This window comes from Xiphias gladius, chromosome 22, assembly GCF_016859285.1.
Source record: "Xiphias gladius isolate SHS-SW01 ecotype Sanya breed wild chromosome 22, ASM1685928v1, whole genome shotgun sequence".
NCBI lineage: Eukaryota > Metazoa > Chordata > Actinopteri > Istiophoriformes > Xiphiidae > Xiphias > Xiphias gladius.
Window position 1 is genome coordinate 9,825,863 of NC_053421.1, and position 16,732 is coordinate 9,842,594.

At 41.5% G+C, this 16,732-nt stretch overlaps 1 protein-coding gene across 2 annotated transcripts; it reads right to left on the bottom strand.

Moving 5' to 3' along the window:
• Positions 1-2: 2 nt before the first annotated feature.
• ctnnb1 (catenin (cadherin-associated protein), beta 1) lies at positions 3-16,413 on the bottom strand. Of its 2 annotated transcripts, XM_040118620.1 has the most exons (17): positions 16,244-16,413; positions 9,368-9,418; positions 8,300-8,527; positions 7,914-8,167; positions 7,587-7,825; positions 7,077-7,278; positions 6,832-6,976; positions 6,490-6,593; positions 6,157-6,291; positions 5,782-5,985; positions 3,479-3,637; positions 3,264-3,383; positions 2,736-2,886; positions 2,512-2,633; positions 2,311-2,371; positions 1,152-1,402; positions 3-824 (listed from the first exon to the last, which is right to left on the bottom strand). In XM_040118620.1, the coding sequence occupies exons 2-16, from the start codon at positions 9,378-9,380 to the stop codon at positions 1,188-1,190; spliced, it is 2,352 nt and encodes a 783-aa protein (XP_039974554.1). In that variant the 5' UTR covers positions 9,381-9,418; positions 16,244-16,413; the 3' UTR covers positions 3-824; positions 1,152-1,187. The 2 variants fall into 2 exon arrangements, with proteins under 2 accessions (XP_039974554.1, XP_039974555.1); XM_040118621.1 differs by lacking the exon at positions 1,152-1,402.
• Positions 16,414-16,732: the final 319 nt, after the last annotated feature.

Genomic DNA, 16,732 nt, shown 5'->3' on the forward strand with positions numbered 1-16,732 from the left:
GGTGAAATGACAGTCCATTTTATTGTTTCAGAACACAGCAGGCTACGGCAACCAGCTCCTCCCACTACCCCACCCCTTAGTAACAGCAGACCAGTAAAAGCCCTCCTCCACCCCTATCCTTTCACAGCCACACCCATCCAGTTTAGGTCAGCTACACCCCCTTTGGAACAGCAAAGACACATCAGTGTCCACCTTTAAAGCAAGAAAATAGCTTGATATTTGGACCATGATTTCCAATTTATGTTTTTTTTATACAAAAGCTACACAATGTTACACTTGATCATCAGAATACAATTCAACTGATTAACTTTAGTGTTTGGACACCATTTAAAATGTGATCAGATTTTTTACTTGGATGGAGCATTACCACTAAAAGAAAAAAAAAAAAAACTCAACACTATAAGAGACTTAAGATACAAGGGACTGCAAAAACAAGAGATGAGTATCATAATTCAGAATATTGAGAAGAAAAAAAAAAAAAAGCAAACTAGAATCAGTTTGTACCATTACAGACTTGGAAAACAGAATAAAAAAGTAAAACAACCAAAAGAAGTAAAAATGGAAAACAAAATACATAAAAAGGGTTTTTGAAAATCAACCGTTGAGATCAAAAACCATGTGTCATGTCAGGATTTGATGTCAGCCCCCTGTCAGGCTGAGAGACCAGAACAGAACCGCACTTATATCTTGTTTGTCCCAATGGAGTTCCCATAGACAGGAAACTCTGCTTGCTGTTGTTGAGTCATCTTCAGGCACTTTCTGAAACCCCGCCTCCTCCATATGGGCGAATCACAATGCAGGTTCATCCAGATCACATGATACAGCTGCAAAGGGAGGAGAGAAATGAGTGGAAAAGTTAGAAGAAATGAGGTGAGAGGAAGGAGACCGAGAACAGGCTTTGGTAAAGACCACACACACAGATCAAACACCAAGTAACATCACACACAGAGACACCACATCACACAGCTTTGCAATTAGCAGTGTAACCATGCAGCAGCCTCAGTGAGTAAATCCACTATCCTCGCCCCTCACCCATTTTATCCAGACAAAAAACATCCCCGCTGTGCTTCTACTTTTACATCTTGCCCAGGAAATGGCTACCATTCATTTCAGCTAACAAGGCTACAGAGTGAGTGTAAAGATATTCTTACCTAGTAGAAAGTGTAGTGTAATGTTGGTCTTGGTATTTACAGGTCGGTATCAAACCAAGCCAGTTGGTTGGAGTCGCCAGGTGGCAGGCCCTCTATCAGTTCTTGGGCGTGTCCCAGGTCAGGCAGCCCCTCTACAGGGGGGTAGTCCTGGCCTGGGTGGTGGCCTCCACCCAGATCATGGTCCATCATGGGCTCCATGCCCATCGTGTCTCCTCCATAACCCCCCGAATGGAAGGAACGGTAGCTCGGGTCTGGGGGTGGGGCAGGAGTGGATGGAGGAGAGGCAGGGGAAGCAGAGCAGTTGTTAGAAGCATGTTAACAAACCAAGCTGTCACACAGTAGTATGATCATTCAATCGAAGCACTACACAGCAACACAGCACACCATCCATCCTCAGAACTATTGGTCAACTCTGTTCAAACTACAGCTGTTAGACTTTGAATTTAGCTAAACCCATGGCCTACTTCACTGTGTTTAGTTTGGTTCCATCAACAGAAATCCATCTGCAGTGGCCACGCGGTTCTCCAATACATCTACCAACTTCAAGTCTTTGTTTTCATTTAGCTGGCTAAGAGCCAATTAAAACTGTTAGTGCTGGAGGAATGGAGAGCAGTGCAGATTTAATCAACAGCCAATGCACGCCCCTTAGCTTATTGATCAGTACACAGTCCAAGGTCCTGGTTCACTGGCAAAATTTAGATGGACAACTGTGACAAGAACTAAAAACAGCAGTATTGTATTACTTAGAGCCACCTGTGTTATTCTGGCTGACAGCAGGGATAAAAATCAATCTCCTTCTCTAACTTGAAAGCGTTATTGCCCTTCACCACTGTCTCAAATTGCCTGTGTATCATGACCTTTAACAGCCAATCCTGTCGTCAGCAGTAATAGCGAGGGACAGATGGAGCTCAGTCATTGGACTGTGACAAAATTTAGTTGTTTCAGTTATAAAAAGGGGGCAGAGGAGGTCCATAGGTTTACAGAAACTAACAGGACAGAATTACCCAGAACAGAAAGGCAATGACTGTATGCCCAATCAGTATTTAAAAAAAAAAAAAAAAAGTTGTTTCTGTTAGCTCTGATATTCATGACATCCTTGTCCCCTCCTGTGCTACTCCTGGGAGCTTCCCAGCCAACCAGAGGTGAGGCGATGACTTACCTTCCTGTCTGTAGCCCAGAGGCTCTCCCTGAGCTCCAATGTCCAAACCCAGGTCTCCAGTCTGCAGAGCAATGCACAGACAGAGAAGGATGAGCACGGAGGCAGCAGTTTTAAATGGGACAAAATGTAAGTGATCATTCTGTGTGTACAAATATACTGATTAGCAGTTAAAGAACAAAACTGATTTTGAGTGCATCATACCTCGTTCCAGGCCATTGGTTCTGTTCTAAAGAGCGAGCTGGTGAGTTCTACAGAGAGGCGTTTCTTGTAGTCTTGTGGTTTGTCCTCTGACATACGGAACAAAACTGCTGCAGCGTAGGTGGCTGAGGGAAGAATTTTTTTTGGGGGGGGGGGGGTTAGTCGCCTTTTAGTAGTAGCCATTATTTGAATGATGGCAGTAAGTAAATGTGTTTTTCCGTACATACCGACTCCTTCGTTGCGGCTGTGCAATAGCTCTGTGAGTGGGGCAGTGGCTCCCTCAGCCTCGATGGCCTCAGCCGCCTCTTTGTCCTGAGCCAGCTCACACAGGACGCCTGCTGCTACACGCTGGATGTTCTCAATGGGAGAGTACAACAGCTGCACACACAAACACAGACAGGCTGCTTAGAAAAACCTGCAATGTCTTCTGCAGCGCCAGACCACATGTTCTAAGATGCAACAAGCAGAGTCTCATGGAGTGTGAAGACAAACACAACAGGTGGTACAATAAACCTCTCTTTCCTGATCACCACCTTTTCAAACTACATCAATGTGGCATTTATTGAGACATTCTCCCTCTTTAATCCAGAGATACCTCAGATAATTTAATCACTTTACTGAAGGATCATAATTCTTGGATTCTTGAAAATCAACATGCTCAATATTATTTGGGTTCACTTTTTGAGATGTGCTGGTGTGATTACAGCATGACAAGGCAAGCATAAGAACAGGAAAACTGAGCTGAGGAATGTTACCTGTACGAAGAGTGGAATGGTGTTGAGTCCTCTGATGACTATTCTGTTGTGGACGTCTCTGGCCAGGATGTGAAGTGCTCCTGTGCAGCCTTCCACAATCTCCTCCATACGAACTCCCTCCTAAAAAAAACCAAACAAAAAAAACCAAACAAACAATTAGTAATATTCCATCATGCCATGGCTGGTGTTTGTAGTGCAGGTGTGTGTGCGCTCACCACAAACTGCTGCTGTGTGCCTCCCATGCTGGTGCGTCTCTGTGTGTCTTGGTGTGCTCTGACCAGCAGCTGAACCAGTCTGGGGATGGCTCCCTGCTCCCTCAGAGGAGCGTGGTTTGCAGGGCACAGAGCCAGATTACGGATCAGACCAACTGTAGCCTGATGGAGGAAAAGAGTTATTTAAGTGTATTTTAAATGTCACTTTGGGTAGCTATGGTTACATCCGAACAAGGATCACAGTCAAAAGCTATATTGTCAAGTACAGATTTGTAGTCACAAGATTTTAAAATACAATGTCATTGTCATTTTTTAATCTGAAGTCATTCCCTCTGACAGACCACAGGTGGGTTGTGTTTGTATTTTGGGACCATTTTTGTCTCATTTGTGTGACAGACTGTACCATTCCAATTAGGTACATAAGTATGGACAGTGTCACAATTTTCATAACTTTGTCTCTGTACACCACCACAATAGATTTGAAATGAAGATGTCAGGATGCGACTGAAGTGTAGACTTTCAGCTTGAATTCAAGTGGTTTAACAAAAATATCAAATTAACCATTTAGGAATTACAGCCATATTTATACATAGACCCTAATTTTCAGAGGCTCAAAAGTAATTGGACAAACCAACATAATATAAATATGGATTGTTTTTAATACGCATAAAAATCCTTTGCAGTCAATGACTGCCTGATGTCTTGAACCAATGAACACCAAATGCTTAGTTTCTGCCCTCAGTTCTGTCTTCAGTAAGTGAAAACATGCTCAGTGGGGTTGAGGTCAGGTGTCTGACTTGGCCATTGAAGCATATTCCATGTCTTTGCCTTGAGAAGCTCTTTGTTGCTTTCGCAGTATGTTTAGAATATTTATCCATCTGTACTGTCAATCACTTTTGCAGCACTTGGCTGAATCTGAGCAGATAGTTTAGCCTTAGACACTTCAGAAATCATCCTGCTACATCTATCAGCAGTCACATGACCAATAAATACTAGTGACCCAGTTCTATTGGCAGCCATACATGCCCATGCCCTAACACCGCCTTCACTATGATGATGTAGTGCTGTGAATCATGAGTCGTCCCTTTCCTCCTCCAATTGCTTCTCATTGTTCTGGTAAAAGTTCCTCTTGGTTTCATCCGTCCAAAGAATCTTCTTCCAGAACTGGGCAGGCTTTTTTTTTTAGATTTTTTTCTGGCAAAGTCCAATCTCGCACCTTGTGGTAATTGCTCTGTATTTATTTTCATGAAGGCATCTCTTGATTGTAGACTTTGACAATGATACGCCTACCTCCTTGAGAGTGTTCTTGACCTGACTAGATGTTGTGAAGGGTTTTTCTTCAACAAGGAAAGAATTCTGCGATCATCCACTTTATTTGTCTTCTGTGGTCTTCCAGGCCTTTTGCTGTTGCTTAGCTCGCCAGTGCATTCCTTCTTTTTAAGAATGTACCAAACTGCATATTTGGCCACTCCTAAAGTTTCTGCCATCTCTCTGACAGGTTTGTTTTGTTTTTTCAGCCTATTGATGGCCTCCTTCATTTGAATTACACCTCTTTGGACCACATATTGAGAGTTCCCATGAACAGCTACAAAATGTAAATTCACTACTTGGAATCAAGTCTAGACCTTTTATCTGATTAATTTGTCATGAAATAAGGAGGGAACAAGCCACACCCTGCCATGAAACTGATTATCAGTAAAAATGAGAGTATGTATAAAAATGGCTGTAATTCTTAAATATTTAGTGATATTTTTGTTAAACCCCTTGAATTAAATCTGAAAGTCTACACTTCAATCACATCTTGATGGCTTCGTTTCAGATTCATTTTGGTGGTGTACAGAGGCAAAATTACGAAAACTGTCACTGTCCAGATACATATGTAACTAACAGTATACTATCTGTATATTAACTGTATATTAGGCCTGGACTTGTCACTCAGGTGTATTTTGCAGACTCTACATTTGACTGGGCATAAAACAAGCAAGATTTGCAGAGTTGTTACAGGTCTAAGCAACTTACAGCAGGAAGGCAGTGCATTCTCAATGCACAACAAAACAGTAAATCTTGAGGAAATCAGCTGCCAACATGGGTTAGTAGCCTGCACCCTTTTTTTTTTTTTTTTTTTTTTTACATACATGCTTTTAAAGCCAGGTTTGGCCCCTTTATTTTGTCTTCAAGGTGTGATCAAATGTAAACCAGTTCAGTGGAAATATCACTAAAAGAACAGCCAAATGACTGGCTGACAGTATGAAGAGCAGGTTTTGTGGCTGACTTCTGCTGGCAAGTCTGTGTGAGTCCTTGTATACCTTAATGAGTGGCCAGTGTGACGGCGGATGCAGTAATTTGACAACCACAGGCAGACCGTAGTGCAGCCTGACAGCATTCTGTGCCATCTCAGCGTCCTGGTGTCGAGATGTGAGGTGACGCAGGGCACAAATAGCTGGCTCTGTGATGTCTTCTCTGTCTCCTGCTCGAAGCACTGTGCGAACTAATGCCTCAATACCTCCAACCTACAGAGGGACAGATAGTATGACAGATTAATGGGTACATCAGACATTCCGTTTTACTGTCTAGATAGTATTAGAAATTAAAACACAGGTGTGAAAAATACCCAAATTTATAAAATAACTTTTGAATTTAAAAGTGTGTGTGTGTGTGTGTGTGTATATATGTACACTCACCTGACAGACCATCATCTTGTTCTTGTAGTTGTTACAGGTCAGGTTAGACAGAATGCCAGCAGCACAGGTCACCACATTAATGTCATCACTGCCAAGCAGCTGGACCAGAGTTCCTAGCAGACCCTCCATTCCCTCCTGAGAGAAAGACAGTTATCAAGTTAACATGGAAGGAATGTTGGATTACATATTCTGTCCCTGTATCAGCTCAGCAATGCCAATTAAAAAGACCCAACTAAAGAAGGTGGGCTCCTGAGTCTGTTAAGTAAATATATCTACTGTTTTTCACTGACAAAAAAAAACTTCAGTGTTGGCACAATTGGCAGTTCTCATCACCTGTTTGGTGGCAGCATCTGATAGGTTCCTGAGAGTCCAGAGACAGTTCTGCACCAGTCTCTGGCTGGGGTCTGTTAGGTGGAGTCCCAGAGCCTGCATGCCTCCTGGACAGAAGGACAAACATGGAAAGAATTAGAGCTGTTAACACATTACACATTTGAAAAATTACAATTAATAAATTTACTGTTATTTGACAAACTTTTTTTTAAATATTGCAGTGGTTGCCATCATAAATACATTTAAAATAAGCCAAAAGTAAGAAACTTAATTCTTGAATACACACTATATGTATAATGATATTCAGGCTCATATTACAAACACTTGAATGTTTATGAGACATACCAGCTTCTACAATGGCAGGCTTGTTACTGGAGCAGACTGACAGCACTTTGAGAACTCGGCTTGTGGTCCACAACAGCTTCTCGTAGGTGTAAGTCCTCATGATGTTGACCAATGCCTGGGGGCCACCACTGGCCAGGATTATCAACTAAACAAACAGAAAACAAAAACATTAGGTTTTTAATGTTCTCACGATGGTCACTGTGGAGTACTGTTGCCTTGGAATATCAGAGACTCCTGCTACTCACCTTGCTTTCCTGGTTGCCATAGGCCAGTATCTGGAGACAGTCAGTGGTGATGGCCAGGAACTTGACATTGGTCTTGTTGAGTAGAGCCACCATTTTCTGTAGACCACCAGCTAAACGGACAGCCATTTTGGCTCCTTCCTGGTGCAGGAGGAGGTTGTGGAGGGTGGTGATGGCATAGAACAGGACAGAGTCCACTGGTGAACTGCAGAACAGACAGAGTATTAGATTACTGTCCCACTTTGAAATAAACAAATGAAAACATTAATTCAGTTTCTCTCCACATCCTCTGCCTTTGGTAAGTTACTAGCCAGTTACAATTATTCATGCTTCTCTATCACAGTTGTTAGGAAACTTTCAAAAAGTAGCCATTTACCAACAAGAAAAGAAGAAAATCCTTATTTTTGTTGAAAAACCGCACTGCTCCCTACACTGGTGAGTTACAGTACATCTAATAAATGAACTTCCAAATTCCTTCCAAATCAACTATCCCTCCATCCTCCTTTTACATACCCAAGCATTTTAACTAGAGCTGGTATTCCTCCAGACTTGAAGATGGCCAGCAGACCCTCTCTGTGATGGGACAAGTTGTGCAGTGTTCCCGCAGTGCAGCGTGCTGTCTCCACATCATTTGTGTTCTGCATGGTCCTGACAATAGCAGACACCATCTGAGGGGAGCGCATGATGGCATGGCGAGAAGCTTCTTTCTTTGAAAGCTGGTGGACCATTACTGCGGCTTTGTTTACTACGACCTAGAGACAGACGGACAACAAATGTTATGGAATGATAGCTGGGGGAAAAAAAAATAAATTCTGTGCCACTGTTTCTATGGACAACTACCTGGTCCTCATCATTGAGTAGTTTGGTGAGTTCTGGTATGGCTCTGGTTGCCAATTCAGCGTCATCTTGATAATTGATCAGATTGACCACAGCGTGTTTGAGCATTTGTGAGGGCTCTGCCAGCCTCTGGACATTGGTAGGGTTTGCTGCATCATACTGTGTCGATGGGATCTGCATGCCCTCCTCAAGAGTTTCTGGGAACATCGCTGCACGCACCCGCTGGGCACGTGTCATGGCATACTGACCATCTATGTCTAGAAAGGACAGAAGATGAGTTGTTTTGTTAAGTTGGGTTTTAAGCTGCTATTTAGGTTGTACATGCCCAAGATTTCCTGGGCAGTAAACAGATCATCCTCAAAAGATCAACAAATTGTATTATGCCGTACCTTGTACTTGTTCCTGGGAGAAGTTCTGGTTGAAGCCCTGCTCCCACTCATACATAACCTGGTTGTTGTCGACATCCTCTTCCTCAGGATTGCCCTTCCCACTAAGGGAGGGTGCAGTGGTGGTGGCCCCTGAATGAATGCCTGAATCCAGGTAGGACTGTTGCTGCCAGTGACTGACTGCTGCCTTACGGTCTGGCTCCATTGCCATGTCTAGCTCCATCAGATCAGCTGTAAGAAACAAAGTATTAAAAAATCCAGCAGTAGCTGTGTATAAAGGAGATCAACATATGCAATTTGATAATCAACTTGAAAAACTTGTCCACACTGTAGCAGATGACTAACAACACAATGCAGAGAAACAGGTACTGTCAGCTTGTAATTTCTTAGAACAGTGTAGTGAGTGAGTCTATTTAGGTGAGCTGGCATGGTCTGACAAGGAAATATAACCAGATATTATCAGATATAAAGCGTATGAACAAAAAAAACTACTGTACGCCTAGACGATTACTGCCAGTAGTAAAATGACTATTATAAATCAAGTATCTGATTACTGATTTCACTATAAAATTATATGCACTTATCCCATCTTACGACAAAAAGACTTATAAAAAGGGGTGGCTATGTGTGATTTAAGTCTTTTTATAGTGGAACCCTAATTATTATTTCACAGTAACACTGCTTGTTTGAGTGGCTGAGGGTACCAGCTGCCTCAACAGTGAATTATAGCCAGTGCACTGAATGGATTTCTAAGCTGTTTCCTGTGCTTTTATTTATTTTTCACACATTTTCATACTTCGATAATTGTAATTTACCAGTAAAGACCTCTTCGAGCATAAAGTTTGATTTTACACCTGCTCCAAGTTTCAAATCGAAATCAATAACTAATTCACTTTGCTCTAATGAGAAAAAATCTGCACCAGGAGAAGAGGCAGCTTTGAACTGCTGTAAAGTTTAACAATTTGTGTGTGTTTGTGAGAGAGAGAGGGAGAGATACAGACAAAAAATGAAATTAAGTTGCAGAGAGCAAGGAGGTGAAAGACTTTGCATCTCTGAAAACAATTAACTTACCCTGGGAAGCCATGTTCCTTTCTCAAACCACGACCGACACAGCTTCCTGATCTGAAAGAGAAAAAAAAAGAACAAATGAGTCCAACTGCCTCAGTAGCATCTCACCTTCCCTCTATCCTGCTCACTGCCAATCCTCTTTCCTTCCAGTCAAAAACCAAATGTTTCATTTAAAAACAAAGAAATCACAGCAGAGATTAAGGCAGAAAAACAGGGGCAGCAGCAGTGTTTCTTAAAAAGAAACGGCGTAGTCAAGTGACTTTCCCGTGCTTTCTTTCCTTTCCTGTCAACTCCCTTCCTTGGATTTCCTCCTGTGGTCAAGCCAGCCATGCAAACAGCAGCAGCTCACACACAAAGCCACCATTAAGTATAGCAGCTAGCAACTATTTAGGTGAGGAAGGACAGGGGAAGTGGAATACTGGGTGGAGGAAAAAAAAAAAAAAGAGCATGAAGAGGGAGGAGGGCATAGGCATTCCTGCGCGGGCTTTGAAGCTAAAACCGTACTATGCAGGAAAGTAAACACCGGCAATGGCAGGAGAGAGGTAGAGCGGGCGAGAGGGGATTAATTCAGAAAAAAGAAAACTGAAACAAAAAACTGTTTTGAATTCTTACACAAAGATAAATGTTATGACAGAAACACACAAAAATAGGAAATAGGGAAAATGCGGAGGAAAATCTCAGCTAAAATGAGACCGAAATGGGGGCTGTGGACTCAGTCATAAACCCATTTTTTCAGACCCTTTCAAAAAGGTATATCTTCAAGATAAATCCTATGGAAAAATGTAGACCATAGCCCTTTCAGTCATGACATATCATTTTGGGCGTGTTGTAAGAGCAAGAGGCACACTGGTGGAAAATAAGGGTATGGTAACAAAAGAGTCATGAATTGATTTACACCCTTCTAGAGCAAGTAGAGTTGACGGATGGAAAGATACAGTTTTCCTGCAGTGAACCAACCCAGCTAAACCAAAGACATTTTGTCACATTACGCTTTTCTACATAAATTTACAGTTCAGAAAAAAGTACAAACTCTGCATCCTTAAGCACACAAAATCTATTTAGCACAGTTCAAAACATTAAAAAATCGATGCAATTTGCCACTACACACAAAATAAAGTGCAACGAAATTTATACCCTGTGTATCATATTGGTCTAACTGTGTGTATGAAAGTAACCAAAAATCAACTTTCATCCTAACAAAAACAGCTTTTGGAGGATTATTTTTCAATTGTCCTCACTGAACGTCAGTATGTTAGATCCACATTCTGAGCAGCTGCCTTTTGCCACAAGGCTTAATGCCACCGGTGTGCAGCTGTGTTACTGTTTTAAGGTCAGATGTAGTTGGTGATAGCGGCAACTTTGTGTCTGAAAATAATAATGCAAATATGGCTGTGAGAAATATTTGTGAATATTTGTTTTTAAAATGTGTAATAAAATATAACAACGCAAATCGATGACCTATCATTAGGTCAATAGCAATTTGAGAAATTAGTTGCCATGACTCTTAAAAGTGGTGTTATATATTACTTATGGCCACAACAAGTTTATTTCAACTAACTAAAACAAAGTAATGCTTAACAATGGGAAAGTCAATGATATCTGACTAGTATCCCTTAAAATTTTAATCCTCTCTTTGGAAGTGTGAGCTACCTTATTTTTTTCCCCAGACAGACAGGACAATCTACCTCCAAACCCTGAATTTTGGAGGTCCCGTTTCAAGATATCACACTTAACTGCCAGATGTGAACAGGCTATCTTAATATTAAGTGAGGGGATTAACTTGATTGTTTCTGTTGAGACAAGACACACACCTCTCAGGTCTTTTCACATATCAAAATGATACTGAGGGGTGTTTTTTTTCATTCTATTAAACACTTTGGCCAAAAAGTTTAATGGCACGTGGTGTGGCTTACACAATGCATTTAGCAGACAGCAGCAAGTAGTCTGGCCAAATGATGAAGCCTGTAGTCACCCAGCTCTACTAAAAGAGAAGAGAAAAAAAAAAAAAAAAAAAATCAAGGTTGGACATTAACAAAACTCACTACTTAAGTTTACGTTATGAGAGCCTATTTAAGGCATATAGTTTTCGAATGCTGTAACCACTTATGAAAAAACCTTCCTGCTCTTTAGTCTTTGCTAAAGATCGAATGCAACTTGGTGTTTGAGTGTCTGGAAAGGATTTAACACATTCTTCTTACAGAGCAACACTAACAAATATCTCACAAACAGCCCATAAATAGACATTTAGACACTGCAGTTGGTCACTTTACAGGTTTGATCTTTTTGTTTTCCTTGGAGACTGCCAGCAAAATGCTCTATACTGTAAGTTTCAAAAACAAGAATATAACTGAATCAAATGAAAACCAAAGTGCAAAGAGAAGACTAAAAGGCCTACAAATGGAAGTGGACATACAGAAAAACGTAAAAGTCTGACACAGCGGTAAAAATCAGTCCAGCATGAGTTCCTGTGAATGTGTAGGAGTTTGTGGCATTAAATGGCTTCCAATACACACAAGGACAGCTAAACTACTGCTCTGAATTACTTCCCTCCTCTCACACCCACACCACCCAGCTCAGCTGTGTCATTAAAAACACAATCTTGACTCAGGCTCCAAACCTGCTGCTTCTAACCACAAATGCACCAACTCAAATTCACTGTTCACACGCCATCCTCCAGAGCTTTGCAGGCCTGCCCTCACATAACCTAGCCCTGTCCTAATGGGAGCCATATGTCCCACACAAGGCTAGATAAAAAAAAAAAAAAAAAACATACAATCAAAGCGAACTGTGGAACCATTTATCATTCATACTGGTGGAAAATGTGGTCCTTAACATCTGGCTTTGGAAACTGAGCAGATGATAGTTTTTTTTTGATGGCCAAAGAAGAAAAGTCTGGTCTCCAATTGAGAGGCACAAATGGCAGCCTTACCCTGAAGTCTGACTCTGATCGTTTGTACAAAAAAAAAAAAAAAAAAAAAAAAAAAAACCCATTACAGTATGAGTTCCTAGATATCAAGCTAGCAGCCTAACCACAAACATCTAAAATAGAGTTTCTTTGAAGCCAGATGTGAAATCCAATATGTAGAGTAGTGCCTGGTCCAGTTAAAGCCATATAACTGAAACCAGATGACTACTGAGTGACACACCAGTCACCACAGTCAGATGGTTGGTCTTGTGCAGTATAAGCAGGATAAGTTGAACTATATGTACCCAAGGCGAGCTGAGGCGAAGAAGGAGATCATACGTAGTTATGCTTGGAAAGATCCAAGCATAGGTAACACAGGTAGCTTATCTTCTTGACAGACACACACACACACGGCAAGGTAATATGCATGCACACAGGCACATACACTGAAAGCTCTATGAATTAAAGTGTAACCCCAGCACTACTTTCCCAGGTCAATATAAAATGATGGGGTTACTGCTCCAGCACAGAACTGTATGGCCGGGCATAGTGTACTTCAATCTGTTACACTGTCCTGAATATAGTACGGAAAAACATGCTGTTCAAATAGGGGGTCAGACTTCATTAATGTGACAATGACTAACATGAAAACGTAAAAGAATATTAAGATGAACAGCAAAACTGTTTCTGTTGGGAGGTTGGTTTTAACAGTACCCCCAAAGAAAAATTTTGTTGCAGGAGACTTGATTTCTCTCAAAAACATGGTGGCAACCTTGGCTATGTGAACCATAAGGATTTCCCACATGTAACTCTTGCAATGCACAGAGTCAAGATTAGGCACTAAGCCAGACGACTGAAATCTGTCATAAGACAACTTCATATAGACTCCCACAAGTAAAAAAAAAAAAAAAAAAAAACAGTAGGTCATTACAGGTCCACAGTGATACCCATACAGTCTAATATGCCTTTTGAGTGTAACCAATTATCTAAAAAAGTGAGTGTGAAAGAAATCTGTAAACTATGTGGGAAATCATGCATTCCTAAATATCGTCAAGCAGAAGACAAATAAATGGCAGATGAGTAACACTAAAAAATACCTCCGTTACATTGCTGCCCTGGGAGTATCATCTCTCTCATTTACTTTTTAATTTGTGGAAATTTTAAATAAACCAAGTGTAGGAGGGCTGGAAACCATATCTATTTATTCACAGCTGAAATTCACAACACAATTGAGCCACGATATTTACCTTTTGTAAAGAGGACAGTATGATATTGCCATTAAAAAAAATAAATACACCACTGTGTGAAAAACACTTCCTCATTTGGCCTGTAGACATCTGGGGCTTAATTTTATCTTCCTGGCATACAGTGGCATTTAAATATATGCAAAATTAATTTGTTAGAGATAATATACTGTCCTTGAGTTAAAGAAAAAAATCTTTGAGAAAAACAACTTCAAAAGAACTAAATCCATCTATACTCCTGTACAACCCATTTGCTCTCATGTGACAATAAATAAATAAAAATTAAAAAAAAAAAAAACTGGGTCCGATACATCCATATAAGTTAATGACCCAAACAAGCTGCATTATCGGCACAAGCAGCTAGATAGGAGCTGCCACAGGCTTCGGTGTTAGCTAAGTAATGTGCAGGGTCAGCAGCACTCACTGCTGGCTGCCAACGATACAATGAGCTCAATGCCTGCAGCCGCTGCATTGTTTGGTCTGTGTCTCAACTGCAAAATGATGCATGCCCACGGAGAAACAGGGACCCCGGGAGACATCCGAGCAACCCCCCCCCCCCCCCCCCCATTATGACTTTTCCCTTGTCCTGTTCGATAATTGTCAATCTAATTAAGATGGAAAGGATTGAGAGAAGTACAAAAAAGCAGATACAATTCTTTAAAGATGTATTCTCCAAAATAAGTAAAATACTGGAATATTATCACCAGTAGGCGTTTAACTGAACATTTATTAATAAAAAAGGGAATAACTTTTTCCTTGCCTCCCCATGAGGACAGAACTGATTTGTCAGAAATGCATTTCTGAAAAATCTTAATGAACATTCCTACAAGTTGTTTACCAATTGCCATCTAAATGCAGACACGAAGGTGATTCAAGAGAAAAAAAGAATAATAAGTGCATTAGGTAATGGCAGTACCACTGGAAACAGTCTTCTTGCATTATTACTTCAAAACATACCACTACCGGTCTCTGATGTAGGCTACACCCACGCTTCCGTCTTAAAATTTTTAATGCACTGCTAGAAAAAAAATTTCGCTGACAAGATGAGAGGTATGTCGATATTTTTTTTTTTTTGTTCCATTGTGTAATCTGATCGGGGATTTCACTGAGAGACCGCAGAAAGACGAATAAACAAATGCTTTAAACCACTATGACACCAACCCAAGAGTCAAAGACAATGCAGTGATTTCTGGGGCATGAAAATATCAGACTGGCGACATTAGTCAAGTAATGAGGTAAACACTCGACCCAGCTGTCCTGACCTTTTTAAAAAAAAAAAAAAAAAAAAAAAACTAGTTCAGTCGCTGAGTCGTTCAGAGACTTAAAAAAAAAAAATCTGGAGCCACCGGATGAGATGTCAACATCCTTCAGTCGCCGTTTTATCTCCCCGTCTCTCTCTTAAGTCATTCTTTCCCATGCAACCAAAATAAGTCATTGAAGTGTAAAAAATAAAAAAAAATAAAATAAAATCTTAATCTAAACACAGAGACACCACGTCGCTTTGCGCCATTAAACCCAATAAAACAAACTGCTTTTTTCCCCCAACAGAAGCCGCCACCCCGCCGGTTTTCGGTATCGGCGGGGTGGCGGAGCAGCAGCGGGGCATCCAACTTTTCTCCGTAGCGACCTGTCTGTCCCTCCGCAGCAGCCAAACAATCCGAGCCTCAGGCTGTGCAACGGGACCATGCGAAAAAGTGAACACCCAAATATAACATTTAATGAAGGAGATCAACACACAATACAAATAATAGTGCACTGCAGCCCTTCTTCCCCACAGCTGCTGGCTGCCCCTGACTTTCTTGCTCCAACACCAATGACTCAAACTTCACACTCTGGCTCCTCCTCATCTTCCTCCCAACGCACAGCGGCTGGGAGGAATTTGTCGGTCTTTGTTTAAAAGGACGAATGGAAAACACACTCCCACGGACATTTAACGTTAAATTGACTTTAATACAAACCATTTCTATGCGTTTGCAGCGATTCTGCCCGCAACCAGCTCAATTTCACATCAAAGTTTCGAGCGGTTTACAGTTCTACGAAGTTCAAACTGAACTTTGGAAGAAACGTTTGCGTTATGGTTGAACCTTAATTCACCAGTTTTCCCAACTCTGCTAACGATAATAAATGAGTTTTAACACGTAAAGCTGTACACATGGCCACAGTATACCCATCCTAACACACGTGTATCTTCGCCCCGGTCAAGTTAAGAGTCTGCTAAGCTGAACCAGCTGTAAAAACAACCGAGCGAACGGCGAAACTCAAGTAGGGCAAACATGAGTCAGAATAGTCGAGCAGCACAACTGGGCTAATAGTGGTTAGGCTAACTAACCTTGGCTATCGTAAGCTAACCTTAACTATTCAAACAAGCGACGACACGGCATCGGCGTTTACTCCCAAATCCAGATTGAGGTTTCCAAAGAAACTGGGAGGCAATGAAAACCATCGCATACTATTATTAAGTTAATTACTGTCTATATTACCCGACGCCATACAGTGCTATCATAAAGACAATGAATAACATCAGTAAAAATGTGTGTGTTCCCATTAGGCGGTGGCTGGCAGATCCCAAATATCTGCCGTGAAAGCAGCTGGCTCGCTAGCAGGGGCAGCAGCATCCCCGGCCGGCCCGCACACAACAACCCGTCTCGATTCCTGCTGGCGTTCAGGGAGAGCCCGACAAGAAAAGAGGAGAAACTGAGTGGAGCCAATAGTTTGAATGTTGGAGCCTACCCTTGTCAACTCAGCAACTCTGTTCCCTCGGATCCTGGAGAGTAAAAGCCACTTAGAAATGGGAAAAAGTCGAGGAAAATGTGAAGGCGAGCGTCAGCGGGGAGCCCTCGTCGACTCCCTCCTTAGACGGTTGGTGTGTACCGAGCTCGAACAGCAGAGACTGGAAAATGTAAGATGGCGGCGCGCTTATATAGACCGGAGAGCACCTCCAATCGTCACATATCCTGCCGTGCGCTCAAATAAAATAGAAACCGAAATCTGATCGATCTTTAATTCGCATCACTCTTACGCGTATTCATTTGTTTATTCCCCACCATAATGACTGCACGGCTTGGTTGTGAGTTTTAGTTGATTTAATAATGTAAAGCAAACCAAAAATCACTGGCTACAGCATGAGTATGAATACACAATTGAATGAAGTTCCGGCGGAGTAGAAAAAGGGAAATCCGATTCCTTTCCCCAAGTTAAACCTCATGGACCATGAAAAAA

What these genes read in the sequence shown, in the direction of transcription:
- ctnnb1 (XM_040118620.1), bottom strand. An exon ending in CACACTGGCCACTCATTAAG is followed by an intron (nt 3,638 to 5,781) that starts GTATACAAGGAC and finishes TTCCTCCATCAG; the next exon opens with GCTACAGTTGGTCTGATCCG. An exon ending in GCACACAGCAGCAGTTTGTG is followed by an intron (nt 3,384 to 3,478) that starts GTGAGCGCACAC and finishes GGTTTTTTTTAG; the next exon opens with GAGGGAGTTCGTATGGAGGA.